A 24,248-nucleotide genomic window follows, 5' to 3' on the forward strand; every position below is an offset into this window, starting at 1 on the left:
TGGTTGCTTTGGTGTGTTTTTCTACTGAATTGTGCTCTCCTATTTATAGGCAAATGTCTCAGTACTGAGTGAGAGAGTGAGCTTGCTTAGTGAAGCAAGTTTGGTTTCTTAGCCATGAAGAAATTTCAAAGAATATCCAAGTGTGATCATTGCATTTTCGAGCCACCTCCCCTATCCATTGATTCTATCTGATCTTAGGGGACAATTCAGATGCAAAGTGAGCTCTAATTGGTTGATGAGAAGATTCCTTGGGTGATTCATCAATTTGCCATAAATTCTCAAATGTAATCATTACATAATCACATGTTCTTGTTTTAGGAATCTTCTTCAATTATCATGGCATGGTGAAAATGAATGCATGGCATGTTTGCAGATGTATTATGGGTCATGTAGCATCTGTATTTGAGGTCATGTGCACAAAACTTCAAAGTTCCAAAATGATGCATGACCTATAATTTCACTTCATGAGGCCAACTTTGAACAAGCATAACTCTTAGCTCAAATTGAATTTTGAGAAGGTTGAACACAATTTGGAAAGCCCTAAACATCTACTTTAAATCATTAGTTTATGTCTTCTTCAGAATCCTTTGGGAAATTTGTGAAAAATGAGGCCAAAGTTGGAAGAAAACTAGGTTAAAACACTTAGAAAAATTTCTAAGTGTTTATGACCTAAACTTCAAAATTTCCAAAACTTCATAAATGGTTGATCTTTTGAAAAAAGTTCCCTTGTAAGATGTTGTTTTATTTGGCAAGATCTACAACTTTCATGTTGGAAGTTTTTTGAGTTGTGTAGGTGAAATTTTGAGATCTCACCATGCCCTTAAAAACCCTAATTCCCGACTTTTCGCTCCTTGATGAATTTCTTTGAATTTCTTTGGCCAAATGACTTTGACATCCATATATTGATGATATTGATCTTTGAAAGTCATTTTTTGACCAAAAACCTTAAAAGTCAATGATGATCCTTCACAGTTGACTTTTTCCTGACAAAGTGAATTTTTGGGCTTTTGTGTAGAAATAAGATCTTCTCCCCAAATGGATGATATAAATGGATTATATGGAGGTAGTAGAGATCCTTGAATCATGTCTTGAGTTTTGGATTCATGCCCTGATCAGAAGTCAACTATCTTGGTGAATTAGGTCAAAACCCTAATTTGTCGACCATGTGAAAATAATGACTGTAGACTTTGAATTGAAGTGTGATGTCCAGTAGATCTTGTAATATGAGTTATTTGAAGATGATTGATGTCTTTGAATGATCCTCTGAGGTTTTTTAGGGTTTCCCAAATGTGATCCCTGATTTCAGTCCTTGATAGGCTCAAAACCCTAGTCTGGTGACCTGAGTAAACCTGTACTCATATGACTGGATGTCTAATCAGTCATAGATGAGAAAAGTGAAGTTTTTGAGCCCCATGATTGTATTAGAGACTAGTCTTTGTATTGATTGATCCTTTGCCTGAGCTTTCTTGTCTTTGAGCATCCTCGATTAGGTACCAGATGGAGAAATGACTGCTCTGGGTACTTGTCTTGACCTGATGAAAAATCCTGAAGATATGTCATCTCAGGGGGGTCAAAAATTAGGGTATGACAATGCCCAACGGAGTTTTTAGAGGATCTGCCCCTTGATGGTCAACATTTGAAATGATTAGCTTTTACTCCTCGGAGTTCTCAAGTCTTGTTACTGTGACATGCTCAAGCTCTTCACCGATTCTCATCCTTGAAAATTTCCTTGATGTTAAGCACATATTTTGTATGCAAAAGAATGTTAATTCTAAGAATGATAATTCTAATGCAAAGTGTATGTTAGTCTTGAAGTTGTAAAACTTGTTTATGAAATGAGGTTGCGACCTCTTGTGACCGAATCACCAGTTGACACAACCTCGATTTTTGAATATGAAAGATAAAGTAGGCATACTATACCAACATGGATATGTGTCACGCTTCATTGGGAGTCAATTAAACACTATCTCATCGGAGTGCGCTTTCAAAATAAACCCTACTTCAATTAGGACTCTTAAGGGTTGTAACTTGGCCAGGTTCACGGTTTTGGAAACAAAGGATTTTTAGGCTCAAAATTATTTGGTGCCCACCCCCTTCATGATGTTCTCCAATCCTATGTTCAATTAACTCGACACGAGTGTTCATCCCTCACAAGGAATTTGGAATGGTTGAGGAATCAATAAGGTTCTCTGGACATGGCAGTCGCTCACCTTTTATTCTTCCGATTCATTGTCACACGACTTTGTTCTTGCTTGGCAATTTCATCGCCTTTTTTTTTATGCTTCTTTTGTCATTTTCTTTTCATCCTTTTCTTCTTATTTTTTTGCCATTTCTTTTTTGCTATATATTTTTTTTAACAAGTCGTGTGACCTCGCATTATCTTTGATTCGTTGGCGGTGATTGCGACTGCCTCGCTCCTTTGATTTGATGAAGGATTACCATTGTGGTATCGTCATCTCTTGATCTCTTGATGGAATAAGGATAATAATTGCGGTTTTGACATTCCTCAACCTTTTGGAGGATAACCATTGTTGTATCCTTAGATGCATACCCTTTTGGTGAGTTTTGAGCACTCGATCAAGTTAAATGAACGCTACCCTTCCCCAAGGTTAAAATAAGGGTTTTTATGATTAGAAAATAAACTCCTACTTCAAGGCTCAAAGGGGTTATCGAGGGTCTATCTCCCTTATATCTCCGGTGTTTGGGGATTTGAAACAATGCCTGTACATCCTCAGTAGGGTTTTATTCGAAAACATACAATTGGAGACTTTTGCGTTTTTATTTTTCATCATTCTCCCTCAGCTTTTTTGCCTAAGCAAGCGATTAGTAAAGTTGGTATCGTAATGCCAAAAACATTTTATGAGTGAAGCGAATGGATTACTTAAAGACAAACATAAACAATGCATTTTTATTTTCATTCAACGATTAACAAGATTTTACATGCTAACAATGCTTAAACACACAAAGGAAAAAGTTACAAATGAAAATGTGGTAAAGAACTAAACGAATGTCATTGTTGAGGAGACTTGACTCCGTCTGGACTTATTGAGCTTGAATACTTTCTGCAGTTCCTTCCAAACACTTCAGATTACTTCAAAAGAAAACTCCAACGAAGTCACCCAAGAGTTGTAAACTTTTGCCTTACTTTAGGGATTCGAGCAATGCGAGTGATACAATGCTCAAGATAAGAGTACGTCTTGCTTATCCCTCAATCGGGAGCCCCAAGCATAGATGTTGGAATAGTGTTCACCATCAAACACGGAGGAACCTTGCGTGGTCATCAAACTTTGAAAAGCCATATGTCGTAAGGAAGGCCCAAAACACTAAATGAAACACCAACCTCCACGGATACAACTGAGCACAAGAACCTTGAGAATGAGAGATGCTTCCACAGAACACTCTTGATTACCTCTTGGAAAAAGATTCTGACAAAGTTGCTCAAGAATTTGTGGTGCTTTTATTATTATCATACCAACGAGTTTAAACGGGGAAGTAGCCTTCAACAAAATAGGAAATACTGAAATGAGAATACAAAAATGAAATGATTATTGCCATCCTTGAGCAGGCTTGACTCCGTCTGGGCTTATTATTCTCTGGAGATGCTTTATGGAATACGGACATTCATGACTCCTCAATTTATGTGCAGGCCATTTGGAGTGAATGATATTGCTTTGGAGTCAATGAGATCTTGAATTTGATGCTTCAGCGCCCTACAATTCTCAATATCATGGCCAGGTGCCCCAGAATGGAACTCGCATCGAGCATTAGCATCAAAATTGGGGGGAAGCTTTTCAGGAATGGATAAATCGCGTAGCTCAACCAACCGAAGTTCCAGCAAGCGGGGAAGTAACTGAGCATAAGGCATGAGGATCGGATCAAGAACCCTCTGAGGCATCTTAGGTTTTTGCCCACACATTCGGCCTACTTGATTCATTCTAGGGACATGAACAGATTGACATGGAGGTAACGGCACTTGAAGTTGAGGGAGATCCCTCTGAGGCATCCCATGAGTGGAAAAAGATCCTATTGAAGAGAAGGAGTCAACAATCTCTGTTGCAGCAGCAGGGACAACATCACCTTCCTTTCTTAGTACCGTTTTCAGAACTTCCATAACCAGGCTCACTTGAGTCTTCAACTGGCTGTTTTCCTCTTTTAGGGCACCCTGATTATGGATCAAGTCTTGCATCTCCAACATAAGATGACCCATTTGTTCCCTCATCTCATCCATTTCCTCACGGAGTTGTTCCATAGTTGATCTTGGAGTTGTGGCAGTGAGAAGTCAAATCTGTTGTTGATCTTGAAATTCGATAGAAAGGGTCCCATAAGTCTCTGAGAGAACCATGAAATGCATGATAGTATGAATGCATGTTTCATTTATGAGAGATCCTAAAGTCTTTTTACACTTTCCTTTTTTCTTTTTTCTTTTTCTCTTTTTGAATCTGAGCTTTATTTTGTATAGAGTATCTTATTCTCTTTTCTGTATTTTTTTTACTCTTTTTTGGAAATAGACTTTAGAATCCCCCACAAATGAAGTGGATAAAGTAATGATGTTATGCAATGCAAAAGCATGGGGTCAACGGTCCACATAATCCAAGTAACCACTGTACAATCCTCTGAATAACTGATGTAGGTCAGACGTCATGAGATCAAAGGTCTGGCATGGGTACCACACAACCATAGGAACAATAGTCACCAACAGAACAGAATAGTCACCAACGGTACCTGTCATGTATATCCCTCCCCACTCACAGGTGAATCTAGGTCAGGGTAGGTCAAAGAAAGCCAACAGAGGGTTGAAAGTAGGCGTAATCATACGATATTGCCTCTTTCAACCAAGCTCTGTCCGTGGATACATGATCGGATCAATCAGACATACGTCTTATGTCCGTCATGGCCACTATATTCCTAGTTCCTAAGGTATCACTCATGGCCTGGGTATTGGGCCTTTTACCTCATAGAATCATCCCACCCAACCTGCAAACAGAGAAAATATGTGGCCCCTACGGGGACCCATAATATAGTCCAGATGCATGCGGAAAGTAAACATGATATGCAAGCAGGAAATAAACATGATATGCAAGCATATATACAAAATGTAAACACATACACAAATAAATAAACACCCAATAAAAGAAACAAACAAAGGCTAGGATCGACTTGCTCATGATTCCCCAGCAGAGTCGCCAGCTGTCGCACGCTCGCGAAAAATGAACAGAGTCCCCACCAATATATTTATCCCATAAGGGAAAGGAATATCAGAAAACCTAACAAGGGATAAGAACAGGGTCTTGCGACCAGAGAATCTAGGTACGGGAGTCGGTTACGCAAGGGGAAGGTGCTAGCACCCCTCGCGCCCATCGTACTCGATGGTATCCACCTATGTTTGTTTCTATCTAAAGGGTGTGTACTATGTCTATGTCTATATGCGAATGAATGCAAAATGTAGGGAAAATAAAGAATTGTACTCGCACGGGCCCTACCCCGCTGCCTACGTATCCTTTTCAGGAATCAGAGTTACCGTAGCTCGGCTCACGATTTTCTGTTTGTTTTTGTGTTTTTTAGTTGGGCGGCGTTAACGTTCGCGCTCTAGCATAAGGGATCGCCTACGATGCGTTCGAGCGGAAATAACAATGCCCTTAGAAAGAAGAAAGAAAGAGATTGGTTTGTGTTTTTTAGGGTAATTCCATGATGACAAAGACCTACTACAAGGCTTCGCATCACTTCCTTACTTTGTTTTAAATCTAACCATTTATTAGTGTTTTATGTGTTTTTGATTGGTGTTTTTTAAGGGGATTTAATTTGTGACTTAGATCATACCAAAAAGAGTTTTGTTTTTTTGAATATTTAGAGAACGCACATCGAGGCCTACGCCACAATCGTTTCTCTAAATAGCGGTTAAGAAATACATCGAGGCCTCACACCTCAATCATTTCTTTTCCGCTAAGTAAAAGAGATACAAAAAGAAGTTTTTTATGAATATTTAGAGAATGCACATCGAGGCCTACGCCGCAATCGTTTCTCTAAATAACGGTTAAGAAATACACCGAGGCTTCACACCTCAATCATTTCTTCTCCGCTAAGTAGAAAAGAACATACATCGGGGCCTACGCCCCAATCATTTCTTTCCTACTATGAAATATAGTAACGGTATGATCCTTGTCGATGTTTATTAAGTATTTTAAAAGTTGAAAAGAAAAAGAAATGAAAGAAGGGAACGATTTCTAAATTCTAATCTAAATTGTTCTAATTCCTATTTGCGTACAAAAGGAGTCTAAATCTAAAGTTATGTTATAATCTACAAAATAGGCCAAAATTATGGCAACAAACAAGTAACAAAATCACACAACAATTATGCGAAAATAACATGGAAATAGTACGAAAGAAATAAAAGAAGCAATTCAGAAATTAGTACAAAATTAAACTAGAAAAAACTATTATTTTGTGAGTTTTTTATGAAGGAAATTAAACGTCAAAATTATCCTAAAAAAAACTACTATTTGCTACTAAGCCTAAACTAGTATTTTTTTTTTTATTACTTAAAAATCTAACCGAAATGGTGATTATTTACTCTTTTATCACTAAGGAAAAATAAAAATAAAAACTATGTTTAAAAAAAGCTAAATTCTAATAAGGAAAATAATAGAGTCAGGGGGGGTTTATTATGAAAATTGCAGTAGCATAATTACTTAGACGCAGGGCCCAAACAGTGAAAAGCCCAAAGGCATTTTTGTTCAATTTCTAGCAACAACAATGATGGTGCATGACTGGGCTAAGGGGTGTGGGGAGCATTTCATGGATCAAGCCCATTGAAGTATTATTTTTGTTTCAGATTTTTGGCAAGGAGAAGTGAACAACATGGGCCAAAGGGAGTGAGAATCAGAAATCGTGGCCCAAGGTGTTGGATCTAACTATCAGATTTTCAGATTGTATATTCCAATTTTGTACCAATTCAGATTATCCATTAATTGTCCACTTAATGCACAGATTTTCTTTTACTTAACAACAATTAAACAATAATTATCAGACTTTATATTATTCTAACGATTAAAACCAGATTTAATTCCTATCAATTGAAATAAAATAAAAAAGAGGGCTAGGGTTACCAAAATGTGACGATTGAACTTCTGCATTCTCCTTCTTCTTATCTCAAATGAACTATCGGCGGCGCAACCTCTCTCAGTCTCATCCGTGAAATCATGGCGGCGCCTACCTCTCACTCTCCGACGATTTTCTCCCTCGAATCCGCTCTCGGTTTAAGCTCCCTCGTGATTCAACCCCCCAGTCTCCGATTCAACTCGTCTTTGCTCAGATTCGAATCCCCACCGATTCAACTCCGCCTCCTACTCGTCTCAAATTCTCATTTTTTATTCGGTTTAAGACGAAAACAAAATTGAAGAAATGTTTCGAGAATCAAGGTTGCTTTGTTCAATCTTCTTCTTCCCTTTCTTTGCGTTTCTGATGTGTTGTTGTTCGTGGTGATGACGATGCTGCTTTCATTTTAGGTTCTTGTGAAGATTGATTGGATATTGATAATGATGAAGGCGATGATGATATAAATTGAAGCTTCTAGCAATTTTCTGCGGTGCAAAGATTGAGAGTGTGATGAGGAGAGATCGAAATCCTTGTTACAGGTTTGTTACGATTTCTCTTCAATCTCAATTTTGTTACCAATTTCTTCTTGCCATTTCTGCTGAAGCTTGTTGAGTTTTTTTTTTGTTTTTTTTCTGGTTTTTTGGATGTAATTGGTACAGAGGTGAAGGTGGAAGATGAAGAGAGAATTGAAGATTGAGAGAGTCGAAGATTGAGAGAGTTTAAGATTTGTGAAGGAGATTGAAGAAGATCGATTGTGAGAGAGTGATGAGTTTGCAGAGAAGTGGTGAAGAGTTATGGTTGGTTGAAGATAGTGAATTGAGAGTGAAAGTTCAGAATTGAAGGTGAAGAATGGTGGAGCCCCTGAAGTGTGAAACCGAGTTCTGCTTTATAGCATTTTTCAGGTTAGTTCTCCCTCTGAGTTTTCTGTTAGATTCTGTTTTCAGTTAGTTGTTGGTTGAAGTTTGTTAGGAGGTTAGTTGAGAAACAGTTAGACTGTTAGAAGTTAGTTGCAGAATCGGTTATGCTGTTATGAACTAGAAAATTATGAAAAGCAATCTGTTTGTAAAAAGGATTAGTGAAATTGGTTTAATGTGATGGTTTGCACAATAGTATGGGCTTGTGGATTTGTGTGTGGCAGACTGCAGGGGCTGTTTTGGTATGGAACTGTTTTTTTGTTTTGTTCCGTGTGTATGTGATATGATAATGGTTTTGTATTATGCAGGTTTGCTTAGAAAAAAACTGTATGCACATATGGTGAGGGCAAGGCAGAAGTGGATCATGAAGGTCAAGGGTGCAATATGAAGAGAATGCTTGAAGATTGACTTGGAAGTGGGCTTAGGACATCAAGAAAAGTCTTGGTCAGAGGCCAAATGGTTAAAGGATAGGTGCTGACTTTGGTCAACTGTTTAACCAAAAGTCAACAGTTGACTAAAGTCAACCATAGGTCAAAATGTGAATTCTTGTGATGATGTATTGTTCTTATGTTTTGTAATGGGAATTGGACTTTGGAAATGTAATTTGACCTTTGAACCTTAGAATAGCGGAGCGTTGACTTCTGATTTGAATGTTGACCTTTTCAAATAAACCTTGACTTTTCCTTGTACTTGTAATGAATTTGAATACATGACTTCACTCTTGTACTTTAAGTAGTATATGATTCTTGCATCTTCTCTCATACTCATTTGAATTTTAAATTCAAAACATATACTTTCTTAGATTTCCATCTTTGCAAACTTAGTGAAGCAATCCAAGTGGAATAGTAACCAAAGATATGGATCAACATGAATTTAGTCAAAAGGTCAACTTTGCTTGATGTAGTCAACAACCTTGCAAATAATCTCCACATGTATTTTTTCCTTAATAAATCAATAACATCTTTAATTGACTTGCAAGACATTCTTAAGCATGTCGAGACCACCAAATGCCTAGGGAAATAAACCCTAGGTCAAAACATTCCATGTGAATAGAATTCCTCTCATCAAGTGCCTTTCAAGATCTGAACTAATCATAGTCTCGATCATGTGCAAGACGCCATCCTTGAGGAGATAAATAACCTTGCAAAGACCTAAGTGAAACCTCAACTTGCTTTATGACCTTTGATATCATGCTTTTATATGCTTTATTTAATGAATGAATGCAAAGCCGTGCAAATGCCCTAATGAGGGTATGCAGATGAAATGGGAAGCTTAAGCCAGTTAAAACTAAGGGGTAGGACAAATTTGGGGTATGACAGCTGCCCCTATTTAATCGTCTTAAACCTGAAGGTGAGATTGGCGCTAGCCTTTCGAACATTCGAGGTAGAAGAAGATTAAATACCAAGACCTGAAATTTGTCCTGAAAGGATGGTGTAAGTGTTATCTTTATTTTGTTTTTGTTTTGATATCTGCTGGGGAAATAGATTTTTTGTTTTTCTGGTGGAAATATTTATAGTGAATAATGGATTTGAATGGTGGTAGCTTGTAACGTAGCCAAAGTGCCAATACAAGGTTCTCAAAGGAGGTGATTGTTACATGGAACGGTAGCTGGAAAAGAAATGTGTTTGACCGAAAGGTAAGGTAACATAGGAGAATGTTTTAAGGGAGGTACAGACGAGTATCAAAAGAGGATACAGACGAGCATCAAAAGAACGACACATACGAGCATCAGAAGAAGATACATACGAGTACCAAAGGAACGACACATACGAGCATCGAAATAAGATACAGACGAGTACCAAAGGAATGACACAGACGAGCATCGAAAGAACGACACATACGAGCATCGAAAGCAAATACAGACGAGTACCAAAAGAATGACACATACGAGCATCAAAAGGAGATACATACGAGTACCAAAGGAATGACACATACGAGTGTCGGAAGAAGATACATACGAGTACCAAAAGAATGACACATACGAGCATCAAAAGGAGATACATACGAGTACCAAAGGAATGACACATACGAGTGTTGGAAGAAGATACATACGAGTACCAAAGGAATGACACAGACGAGCATCAAAAGAACAACACATACGAGCATCGAAAGCAAATACAGACGAGTACCAAAAGAATGACACATACGAGCATCAAAAGGAGATACATACGAGTACCAAAGGAATGACACATACGAGTGTTGGAAGAAGATACATACGAGTACCAAAGGAATGACACAGACGAGCATCGAAAGAACGACACATTGTATGATTAATAAAAAATATCATACAATTTTGATACTATTTATTCATATATTACTTATGTTTCATTCTATTACTATTTATTCATACATTAATTATGTTTCATTCTATTACTATTTATTCATACAGTACTTACGTTTCATTCGATTACTTATGCTTATTAACACCCATAGTTATTTTTAAATATGTTTTAAAAAAAATAGTCAATAGATCTAATATATTTATTTTATTAGATAATCTCTAAAAATTTTCTTATATATATATATATATATATATATATATATATATATATATATATATATATATATATATAACTTTCAGATTTTATATTTTAAACAATTTAGTAGTATTAGTAAGAAATCTTATTAAAGTGAAAATAGAAAATAGTAGTTAGTTTAATTATGCATTTTTTATCATAAAAAATCCATACAATATATAAAAGCAATGATATGCCTAAAAAACTTTATTAAAATATGTATCTAATAATATTAATCCTTTTGTTAAATGAGAGGTTAGACATCTTCTAACCATATGAAATTTGGTTTCAAAATTAGGTTGATAAATTCATTATTTTGGAAAGTTTCTATTAAATAATTTTGAAGGAAATCAAGTGAGATAAATTATTTTTATTAATTTTTAATGATAATTTGATTCACTCAATTTTTGGTGATACAACATCAATATAATTGGAGTACTAAATATATTTGTAAAGTATTTATTTTTTACCAATTAAGATATTGGTAAGTAATTGATATGATTTTAATGGATTAATTCTATATCAATTAAAGTATCCCAACGTAATGATTTTAACGTATGGGTGGTTAAAAAGTCTTTTATATCTTACAAAATTAGATAATTTTAGGTAAATCATACAAAAGTACAATATTTTCTCAAAATTATATTTTTTTTAGGTAAATCATACAATATTCGAAAACCAATATAATTTTATAAGATATAAAAGTACAATATTTTCTCAAATCTAATAATTTAAAAATACATGTGGTGAGTACTAAAAGAATAAGAAATCAAAAGTTGCAATCACATACATTAAATCATAAATTAAAAGTTGCAATCAATCAATCAATGATTACTAAAGGTAATTATGATATTTAACTTTTTTATAGTTAAATGATTTGTGTATTTTCATTCTAAACTCTTTATTTACCTAAAAAATGTACTATTTTTTTCTTTATTCTTTGATTCTATTTTCTTATATATTATAATATCTATAATTTTTATAATTACTAAGATTTAATATAAATATCACTCAAACATAAAATCAATTAATCAATGAAATTTATTTATTAAAATTTGCAATAATATACCAATTATTTCCATATCAAGAAAATAGGTGTGCTGCTTCATTATTTCAACAAACCATTCTTTAAAATCACGTTCAAATCAAATCGACCATGCTTGGACTATTATGGATAAGAAGTTAAAAATTGCAATCACATTAAATCAAAAATCAAAATATATTATAATATATAAAAAGTAAAGTACCTGATAATTACACTTTAAGCCCTCTGATTAAATAACTAAAACCGTTCAAATTCCATGGGTAAATTTGTCCTTCTGAAAAATAAAGCCACCATATTCATTTGACATTAAATGCTATCTATTGTGTCACTGTTTGATTGGTTGGTTTCATTTTTATTTAGTTGATTTTTCCTTTTTTTATCTATTTTATTATCTATTTTATATTATATTATTTTATAATATAGGTGAAATAATGTTAAAAGTTGCATTGATAATATAAGCCAACCCATAATTACTCCCCTACACAATAAATCCCTGGCCACGTGAATCAAAGAAAAAAAACATAATATTTGGCTTGGAAAACACAGAACTCCATTTCTTCATTAACTGCAACCTTTCATTGTTCAATAAACCTTTTGTGTTCCATAGGCTGCATAAAACATGACCAAATGCATAACCATGTCTAATCTGCTGCATCTCAGTACCCTGCGATTTTCTCTCCTCTTCCATCTCAAGACAAATCCTTCGTCTCCATCACCTCCGCCCCGTTTTTCACTCCTCCTTCATCTCAAGACAACACCTTCGTCTCCATCACCTCCGTCTCTAACTTCTATTAAACATTATTTATATTCATCTCCATTTGATTAATCTTTGATGATTAACTGATATTTCTAATTTTCTTGTAGTGTTTGTATGTGAATCATGTCTCGCCCAATTGAGCCATTGAAAGAGATCAATGATTCAAAAGATTTGTGGAAGATCGCTGTTAGGTGCAAACATCTGTGGACTGTCACAAGTTCTTCAAACAAAGAACACATGGAGATGGTTTTGGTTGATTCTAAGTTATTGTAACAAGATAGGGTTCCCCAATAATTACTTATAATATGTTTTGTGTGATTAACCACTGATGATGAAATGTTTATTTCCTGCAGCGTGATATGATTCAGGCTGTTGTGCCTGCTTATTTGCTTTCGAAATTCAAATCTGAAATTGAAATAGGAAACTCTTATATCATGCAAAATTTTAAAGTTGGGAAGAATGATTTTGCTTTTAAGTCGACAAATCATACATACAAATTGGTTTTTTGTGGGTCAACTTCTGTTAAGAAAGCAGAATTTCCTGATATCCCTCATAACTACCTTAACATTATTGGTTTGAATTCCATAGTTGAAGGAAGGTTTCAATCAAATTTGTTGGTTGGTAAGTTCCCTACACCCTAATTTCAGGAATTATAATTTTTTTTTTGTTGAGAAACTTTAACCAATCCATTGTTTTTTTTCTTAGATTTGATTGGAGGAATCACTGATATCACTCAAACCCAAGTTAACGGTGACAACAGCAAGAACAGAATAGTTTTTTCTATTGTAGATGCCAGCAAAACAGTTGTACAATGTACTCTTTGGGGGCAACTTGCAGTTCAGCTATATGAGTATTATAAGAATAATAAGCAAGCCTCTGATATTGTCATTGTGCTAATCAATGCAAGGGTTAAAGAGGCTCAAGGTAATCATGCATGATACAATTGTTTAGATGTAACTGGCTATTTTCTTTTATATCCAACAGTTCTAACTGTTTCTTCAATTTCTTGTGATTCAGGAGGATTTCCAATTAGTGTTTCCAACACATGGAATGGAACGAAACTGTTGATTAATGACCCTGCTATTGAGGAATTCAAGAATCTAAAAGAAAGGTACTAAAGCATGTGTCTGTTTCTTTATTATATCGTATGGAATGCTTATTGATCTTCTTCTTAACTGTCTTGCATAATCATTTATTTAACTTGATGTTGATTTTAATATATTAAATATTGTGTTTACATTTTTCAGACTTGGTGTTGATTTGCCTTTGTTATCATCTTCAAGTGTACAAGTTGAGGCAACGCAAAACTCATTTTATTCTAACTATGACAAGTTTGTTTGGAAGGCTGAAATAATGAGTCTCTCTGAAATTACAAATCTGCAACATGTAAGAAAGATTGACTGTTTCCTTATACTGTTATTGTTCCTAAAGCCTCATATAACTGTCATTTATACTGGCCAATTTTGTAGGAAACAACCTGTGTTACCGTTGCTACCCTCGATAAGTTTGATGCTGGGGAGATTGGATGGTACTATGATGGATGTGTGGAATGCACAAGAAGTGTGACTGCCAAGGATGGAAAGCTGAAGTGTTTTAAAGAGCATATTAGCCCAGAACCTGTGCCACGGTATACTTTATATTCATCTTCCATTTCCAACTGGTAATGTTTATATTTTCTTACAAACAGTGTAGATTGATGTGTTCTCCTATGTGCCATGAATCATTTAGGTATAAGCTTGATATAATGGCTGTTGACGGCAGTTCGAAGGCAAAGTTCGTCTTTTGGGACACGGACTGCGTGAAGTTGAGTGGGAAGTCTGCTCTTCAAATGAAGATGGATTTAACTCAGGTATGTAAATGTTGCATACAATAGTATTTGAATCAAGTTATTTTTAAGGTGTCTAATACTTTTTATTCTCATAGTCTGGTGATTACGATCCACTTGAATTCCCTTACGAACTTGACTCAATATTGGCAAAAGAATTGGCAATTAGAGCTGTTTATCAGCCTAAGAATGGGAGACTTTCTGTCATTGGCTTCAAGACTGATGAAGATGTGCGTAATAAAATTAAGGAGAGTTTCAAATTTGAAGAGGTAATCTTTTGTAATCTTCGTTTGATGAGTGCTTAGTTTTCTTAGGGCGTACACTGGCTGTTTTTTATTTTCACCAGACCTCAAAGCTTCGAGCACCAGAACCTCTGTCCCAGGATGATATGAATAGCATTTCTGTATGTATTTTTTACATGTGGTATTCTTTTTATGATGAGTAACATAACAACTGTGACATAATTATAAATCTTATGGTTGCCTTTTTTAATTCATTATAGGAACCTGTATCTGCATCTGCAGAAAATGACCTGACCATTGAAAATTCAGGGCTCACTCCATGTAAGAGACTTATAAATGATGCAATAGAGGATAATGATAGTGTTCAACAATCATCAACCAAGCTGGCCAGAGATATTAAAAAGGAGAAATAGTTGGCTTCAAATTTGCTAAGTTTTAAATTTACATTCCCGTTGGATAAAGACAATTACTTTATTTAAGTTGTTCAATATTCTTCTGTTTTGTTGTTATGAAACTGGGTTTATATCTATTGCTGGAATTGACGTTTTATAAAGACATAGTTATTCGCAATTTGAATTTCTCCATTTAGTTATGATATAGACAGGGGTTTCCTGGATTTGAGTTTATCATGATGTGCATTGTTTCAAATATACTCCTGTTTGAATTGTTACTAATGAATTTAAAATTGAGTTGCTTAAATGATATACCCTTGCTGTCATATATTAATTAAGATTTCAATTGACCGAATTCTGAAAAAAGTAAGAAAGTTTTATCTTTACATGTGTCATGTTGTATTGGTATGCTTTTGTATATGCTTTTCAACTGATAGTTGAAAAACAAACACTCTAATTAAAAAACAAACTATCTAAACAAGCCTAACTATCCCTGTATTAAAAAAACATAAAATTTGTCATTTAGAAATCCTGACATTGATAAATTGAAAATGCCTATATGATGAGTAACAACGTAAATTGCTGCTTTCAGAGGTGACATAGGTGATTTAACTGCTTATAGAAAATATAATTCTAAATTGCAGTTTTAGAGGTGATTTTTCAAAGTTGTAAAATTCAAGTGTGCAAGTTACTGCATCCCAAAAGTCATACTACTCAGACTTTGATAAATTAGTATGGATATCTGATATATCAAGTCTTGCATAAATAGGGATTTTGCAAAAGGCAAGAGATCACATCCTTTAATCGTATACTATTAATATTGTATTGCTTACCGTAAATATATATTGGTTTTATTTGTTAGGAAACTACATGTGTAACTGTTGCGACTCTGCGTAAATTGAATGTTGGCAAAGCCGGATGGTATTGCGATGTATTTGTTGAATGCATAAAAAGTGTGACTCCGGGGGATGGAAAGCTTGAGTGGTATGCAAAACACATAAGTCCAAGTCCCGTGCCCAGGTATTGTTAAATATTTTGCTATAGTTGTTATTTTTTTTTGTATATTTTATTATGGCTTATGAGATTATAACGGTTGTCAGTTTAAACTCGATATATTCGCAGTTGACGATTTGTAGAATGTGTAGCTTCTTTGAAGCTTGAAATCTTCAACAAAGACGATGAAGATGATGATGATACTTAATATGTAGCTTCAGGGACCTCTGTCTGTCTCAGCCGATTATGATCCTTCTATCTCAAATACTAAACTGAAACTTGCTAAGGGAATTTTAAGTGATGCTGCTGAGGAAATCGAAGGTGTCCAGTTTTCTTCGACAAAGTTAATCAAAGATGTCAATAAGGAGTGATATCTGATGGCTTATTTTTTAAATTGTGTTGTAACCAACTTTGTAGGATATTTTCTTTTGGTTGAATATTTTATTTTGCTTTATTTTCTGTGATTCTTATATTATGGGACATATTAAGTGTTTAATTTTAACCTATTGTATTTCTTTCTGATTTCGGCGCGAACTAAGTTTATGTGGTATTTTCTTTATAAAATACTATTTTTTTAGCTGTTTGAAAATTATTGTCTATTTATAGATTGCTTTAATGTTTTTATATATATATATATATATATATATATATATATATATATATATATATGTGTATAGTAGTTTCATCATGCTTAATGTGTGAAGACTCATTATATAATAAGCTTTTCAAGATGGATAAAAAAAGATAGAAGTATTTTTTCTTTGCGAGAATGTGACTCTGTTTTGTTTGCTTTTGTTTTTGTTCGGTTTTGATGACAGAGTAAGATGCATTGGTTTTGGGAAGAAGCAAATAGTATGGTTTGGTGAATCTGTAAAGAGACATTTGAGAAAGATGAAGAGGGAAAGAATATTGTTCTATTTAGTCGATGGACTCAAAATAAGGCTGGTGGTGGAACAAAACCAAAAGAATTGAAATGGCTTTGGATAAATCTGTTTAATTTTTGTTCCAAGTGAAACATAAATAAGGCGTGGGAAGCGAAATACTAAATCTGTTAATTTCAAATGAATATGGTGGCTTTATTTATAAAGAAGACGAATTTAACCATGGAATTTGAACGGTTTTAGTTATTTAATCAAAGGGCTTAAAGTGTAATTATCAGGTACATTATTTTTTATATATTATTATAATAGATTTGTAATATTTATTAGGAAAAACAATGACATTGAGAAAATCAAGTAATAAAAATATTGATATCCACAATTTTGAAGTAATATGAAAAAACATAATGACAAAGAGATGATCATCAAGAGAATAAGTATTCTGATGCAATGAAACACTATAAAAAACTTAATTTGATACAAACAATTTATTGTTATACTTTCGAAGCTCACAATTAAAAGCAAAACCAATTCAAACATACTGTTTTGTCATGCATTTTATCAATTAAACTATATATATATATATATATATATATATATATATATATATATATATATATATATATAGTTGCTATCATTATTGGAAAGATCACCATGAACAAGCATTCAAGCATACAAACATTGTACTATGAGCAACAACACTATAAACATATCAAAGAGAATCAAATGAGGAACAATTGCAAAGAGCAATATATCCATTACAATTGCAGCATACATTTCAATTGCAAATATGTCAAGAAGCAGCATACATTAAAATGAGAAGAATATAAGCAACAACACAAAAAACGTATCAAAGAGAATCAAATGAGGAACAAATGCAGAGAGCAACAGATCCATTGCAATTGCAGCATACATTACAATTGCAGAGATATCAAGAAGCATCATAATGAGGAACAATTGCAGAGAGCAACAGGTCCATTACAATTGCAGCATACATTACAATTGCAGAGATATCAAGAAGCAGCATACATTACAATGAGAAGAATATAAGCAACAACACTATATCAAAGAGAATTATATGAGGAACAATTGCAGAGAGCAACAGATGCATATATACACTATGTCAATTAGAAGAATACTAAATCTGTGAAATCACACAGATCCATATATGGATCATGTTAAGCTTGAACCAATATATTGTAGCAATAAATCCAGAAATCATTACAGTCCAATGCTAATCCTAAATTATAATTAAAACAAACTTCAAATGAGGAAATAAACTAATCAGAAATGGCTAAATTCAACATCTCCTGAAGACGGATGAATGCTAAACTTCAGTCCTTCAAACAAAACAAAACCTGGACTAACAAACCACTGCCACCATATGTTTTCCTCATCAAAAATTCCTGCACTGGACAACCATAAAAATGTTAGAAAAAATGGCAGTTTCTTACATATCACCACATTAAATTCTGAATGTCAATGTTATACCATAATTACACTGAGACACATATTACATACCAATTTTACATGTTGGAAACCAATTCTGACCAGACCTTCCATTCACTATCATACAACATACAAAGTTGATTACAATATGGATATAGAAGAACGAAATCTAAGAACAAAAGTAAATATTAGTATATCTAACTAAAATAATGGCATACCTTTCATTTTCTAAATCGATATACACGATAGACAGTCCCTCGCACACATCCACGACTCTGTGATTCACATCAAGCCCCGCGCTGATCATTACATCTGCTACAGATTGAACATCGTCAACTACAGCAAACCCTAGACCAAGCTTCTTTGCCTCATGTTTTCCCCTCCACTTGATTTAAACCATCTTTCGTTGCCACACACCTGCGATATTCCTCAGCTTCTTCTCCTTTTCCCATATGCATGCATCGCTGTCCGATACGCTTAAACCCAAACTCACGCACAACTTGGTCACCTGACCTTTCTTCCATCTCAAGGACCTACGGAGATCCTGAGACAATCGTCTCAACTTTCTTTTGACGGCAAATCTCTCCCACCGATCATCAACCACAATGAATTTTAAATTCCTACATAGATAGAAAGAGGTCTAAATCAAAATAAAAATGTTGAAGAAGAAACAGAAAGGATAAGATTGCCGATGGAAGACAAAATTTTCACCTGCATGCTTTGGCGATTTCGGATGAGCGTGACATTTTCAGATGGCCAAGTTTGGATGTTGTCGCTACTCAGCTACTGTCTCTCGGAAAGCACTGTCGAGTATATATTTGTGAGCTACAACACTTATCCCAGTGATACAACTTCTGCAAACGTGATGTATGTGTTCCTTGGAACCCGTTCAGCTTCGTCTTCATAATTGCATTGGTCATTAATTGACACCACTTTTCCAAATACCAGAGACATATTAGGTAAACGTGCAACTGTTGAGATCTTCTAAATATATCAACCATGTTTAAAAAATATACAAACAGTATTTAAATAACAATTTAAACTTACTTTGTATTAATATATTAATATATTAATATAATCTCCCACCATTTTTTCCTTAATGTTTAACTGAATTTGTTAATTGACTAACTATATAGAATATTGACTTATGACTATTAATTAAATAATGTAATATAATCTTTTTATTCTTTTAATGATATGTTATTCAAAGTATATCAGCAATATTTAATTGATTGTATCAAAATTTTATTTCTAAATTATGTTTTTTTAAAAATAATTGTTATCTTTAACTAAATTTTTAGTAACAAGGATTTCTTATATGTTTCCTATTTTATTTAAATATGTTATATCTGTTATAATTGTTATTTTTTATTAACAATTTATTTATTCCAAACATCTTATGATTATAAATGAGTTATAATTGTTAATATTATTATATTACCACCCCTATATATTATTATTGTTATATGCATTGTTTTGATTTTCCAAATCCATATATGATAACTTTGTAATCTATAGAAAATACTTTTTATTATGAAATAACTTTGTAATCTATTTCTTATATCCCATAACTTTTTTTTTTCAATAATTAAAAGGTCTTTTTTATTTATTTAACAATTATTATTATTCTTATATGCTTGTGTGAAATTTGGACCAATCACATTCATTGTGTGATGGAACAAGATTGATTGTCACAAGATCGGTCAATCATGTCATTGAGGCAAAAATTATTTCTGGCAAGAACATAGATAACCTTTTTTACATTCCTCGAATGTCTATGTCCCCTTCAGAGTCATCGTGGGCATTTAAGTTGATTAGGAGACAATTTCCACTACCACAAATGTTGTATACAAGGAGGTTTTCCAATCACTTTGTTAGATGGTAAGCTTATTCTTCTTTTCCATCTTTGTAACTGTGTATGAAACACACAATGTATACGATGCATGTTGTTGGCTGGTTGCAATCATACAAGAAGATAGCATCTGATATCTATACCAGCAAATATGTTTATTGTTTTTATTTTAAGACATAAAAAATGAATGTATTAATAGCTTTTTCATTGTTTTGCCGTTTTGTGTCATGTGTTTAACATTTATTAATATTTACTAAAACTTGGAAAACACTTAGGCTAAATATATGTCGTTAATTTATATAAGGGAACATTACAAGTGATAGACTGATTCATGTAATATCATCCCGACCAGACCCGTGCGATAGCACGGGTTTCCTACTAGTAATAAATCAAAAGTTAAATCAAAAATTAAAGTTGCAATCAATTAAAGATATTATGATATTTAATTTTTTTTATAGGTAAATGATTTATGTCTTTTCATTTCAAAACTCTTTATTTACCTAAAAAAATATATTGTTTTTTTCTTTATTCTCTGATTCTATTTTCTTATACATTTCAAAATTATGTATACATTTTTTATTTGTAATATTTTATTATATTATATCTTTATTTTTTGTTTTGTTCAACCTTACAATAAATAAATATCAATAATATTTTATAAAACTAACTTTATATATATTGATAAACTTAATTTCTTAATTTGACCTAACTAAAATATTCTTTAGTTCTATGAATTAATATAAAATGTTATCTTATTTACATATTATAATATCTACAATTTCGATAATTACTAAGATTTAATATAAATATCACTCAAACATAAAATCAATCAATCGATCTATGAGATTTATTTAGTAACATTTGCACTTAAAATATAAAAAATTAAAGTTCATTCTATGAATTAATATAAAATATCATGTTATTTACATATTATAATATCTACAATTTCGACAAAACTTGCGCAAGCATAACCCAATAATTTCAAGCAGATTCTCCATTGTATATTGACACCAGCCAACTTGATTTATACTTCTACTGCTCAAACTTGCTACTGTCTACACCAGAAAAAATCCAAAACACATGGATTAGGACAATATATATTTAAATTGTTACTAAAAGAATAGAAAATAGGGATTGGAAACAACCCAGGTAAAAAACTAACCATATACTATGGAGTGACGCTAATTGGTACTTCAAAATGATACACTACAAATTCAACCTGCAAATAACATGAAAGATATTTAGTCGTGGGAATGGCTGGAATTGCAAAAATAGTATAAACCAAAATTTCCACGATTAGGTTTGATGAACATGATAGAGAATGTGAAAGTATGATCGGTTATGTATAGTAATGATAAAACCGTTTTGGAATGTGGAAGGTGGAGGGCTTGGAAGACAGAAGGGTTGGAAGTTATAGGATAGATATCACATTGAGTAGCATTATTGAGAGTGGAGCAGTTGAAACTTTTCATTTGCATAACTGCTGCATGTGGAAGTTGGAGGGATGAATTATTAAGTGTTGTTGCATGTTAGAAACGGATGAATATTTGAGAAGCCAAAAGAGAAGCCAAAAGAGTGGTGACGTGGATGCACCAGATTGAAAGTTGAAAAAAAGAGAATTTCTTACTACCATGAAGCCACTTGTCGCAGCCAGAGGAGTTGTTGAAAAAGTATTGTGATGATAGTGTCTCGTAAAAACTTCTTTGAATAAATAGTTTCAAATTTTATTGATTTATTTAAATGCAAGTTACCCTATCCTATCCTATGTATCAAGGGCTAAAAACAAACAACGACAGAATATATCTCTACAATAGTATGTTTATAAATATTAAAATAGAACCTTTAACTATTAAACTCATTTTATTATCTATTAGATTTCAACTTGTTCTAACCCTTCGTAAATATTTTTCAACTTGATTGCAAATATATTTTTCAAACATATTTTATAGAAATATCATTATGACATCCTATTTACGTATATATAGTAAAAAAAATGACACTTCAAATCATCTAAGCACAAATAAAAAAATGACAAATTATTAAATAAAAAATAATCTCTTGCCCTTGCAATAAAATACATTATATATGATGATGACATTATATATCATGAAGGTACTAATTTTATGTTTGTTAGAAATTCAAAGAGAGAGTGATTATTATTTTTAATCAAAAAAATTAATGAATATTTTGGTCTTTGAAACTGTAGTTGCATTGCAATTTACCATTGAATTTGGACGTTCTTTAGAACAAAGCTTAATTGAAGCACTTTTCATTTTTTTTTTATAGATTTTTGCTAACATCCATGTTAACATTTAAGTTCATCAAAATTAATTATTGGTTTTAAGATAGAATATAAAAATAGCCATGATAATGGTAAATGGGATAAAATAAAACAATTTTTTTATGAAGAATAGAATAATAGTCATGAAAATGGTAAATGGAATAAAATAAGACAATGACTTCCCTGTAAACATTTATTTTTCATATTTATCTTTATAGGATTTTTTTACCATCCTGCCACATTATTGAAAACATAATACCACAATGTCATGAAATGAAGAAAAAAAATCAAAATGCCACACTTTCTCAACACGTCCGGCCAGGCCTTGGACGGACTGGTTAACATTTTTTTTCTTCAGTTGGGGTCCGGCCAGGGGTGGGCCGGACGCTAACTGGGCCTTTTTTTCTTCGTTTTTTTGTTTTAATTGATTTAAATGATATATTAATTATAATAATTGTTTTTTATTATATTTAATGATTAAAATATAATAAAAAATTAAAAAAAAACATTATAATAAATAAAAAATAATTATTTGCCAATATTTTTTTTATTCAAGACATAAACGGGTACAAGGAAAAAAAGCCTATTTTGTTTTTGGCTTTGGTTGGACCATATGACCCCCTGTGAGACATATGGTGGGAAAAAAACCTATTTTTTTTATTTATTATAATATTTTTTTAATTTTTTATTATATTTTAATCATTAAATATAATAAAAAACAATTATTATAATTAATAAATCATTTAAATCAATTAAAACAAAAAAACGAAATAAAAAAGGCCTAGTTAGCGTCCGGCCCACCCCTGGCCGGACCCTAACTGAAGAAAAAATGGTTCACCGGTCCGGCCAACCCCTGGACGGACGTGACAAGGATTTGTGGCATTTTGGTGTTTTAATTTCAACTTGTGGCATATTGGTATTATTATTCCATAATAGTGGCACTGTGGTAAAAAAATCATCTTTATATGTATATCTATTAATTGTCCAGCCCCATTTTGTTGTCATCAAATATGCACATGATTTTGAATCCTGTGTCAACCATAATACTGATAAGCAAATTTCACTAATCCACACGTTATTAAGGACAACCACTGATATATCTTTTAAACTTGATCTAAGAATGCTAAAGAAATAGTGTACAACCCAATAAACCCATTCATCCAGAGAGTACATGATAAAAGACCAGTACCTCTTGATGCAACATCATTCTAAAAAGATCTAAAAAATTCAAATACCAACTGTATACATTAACCGAGATAACAATCAAGTACTTCTGCCCAAAAGTGATTTTGGACAACCTCAAGACAAACTTGAGAATGCTTAGACTCAAATATTGTGGCTTAGACTCAACTATTTTGAACTACAACCATGTACTTGTGCAATTCTCATAGGCTGATGACATCAACTCAACTAAAAGCCAAACATACCAAACATGATATGTGCAGATTGGACAGTTTGAAATGGGATGCTTAAGTTGAATTTCAACAACAATGGAACCAATGCTGAAAGATTCAATTGGTAATTAAAAAATTAAACAAATTTCCAGGTCACTATAAGGAATTATATCCAAATAATTTAAAATACTAATTCCTAAAACCACACTCAACATAGTTCATATGCATACCACTTATGTATTCATTAAAGTGGTCTTGTTTCTATGATTAACATGAAACTATAAATTTCTAAATTTGAGGATTAAAATTTAGTCAGAATTAAAATGTAGTCCCTCGTTTTTGAAGAGATCATATAGTTCAATTATAAGTTTTTAAGACTATACCATTAAGGTAAATTAGTTGAAAGAATGGATGCTAACTTAGTTTGTCAAACTGAATTGGGTTTGTACAATCGAAATAAAGTCATTATCCTATGGTTCTTAATTATTTTCAACAGTTATTGTAGATACCAAGGCAATGTTACAGAAAAGAGAGTACCAAAGGAACTGTAATAATGCAAACTAAGCTTGAGTAGTGTCATTATAAAACAAAATGCAGAAAAAGTAGGATGTGATTGTA

General features: G+C 33.0%; 1 protein-coding gene across 1 annotated transcript; it reads left to right on the forward strand.

The window, feature by feature from the left end:
- The first annotated feature begins 12,447 nt into the window (after nucleotides 1–12,447).
- LOC131613867 (uncharacterized) lies at nucleotides 12,448–14,804 on the forward strand. The gene is made up of 9 exons (XM_058885506.1): nucleotides 12,448–12,570; nucleotides 12,678–12,945; nucleotides 13,030–13,248; nucleotides 13,342–13,435; nucleotides 13,572–13,710; nucleotides 13,794–13,951; nucleotides 14,053–14,173; nucleotides 14,248–14,418; nucleotides 14,652–14,804. Exons 1-9 carry the CDS (start codon nucleotides 12,448–12,450, stop codon nucleotides 14,802–14,804), a joined length of 1,446 nt encoding a protein of 481 aa, XP_058741489.1.
- Nucleotides 14,805–24,248: the final 9,444 nt, after the last annotated feature.

The sequence above is a fragment of the Vicia villosa genome, linkage group LG6 (assembly GCF_029867415.1).
Source record: "Vicia villosa cultivar HV-30 ecotype Madison, WI linkage group LG6, Vvil1.0, whole genome shotgun sequence".
Classification (NCBI taxonomy): domain Eukaryota; kingdom Viridiplantae; phylum Streptophyta; class Magnoliopsida; order Fabales; family Fabaceae; genus Vicia; species Vicia villosa.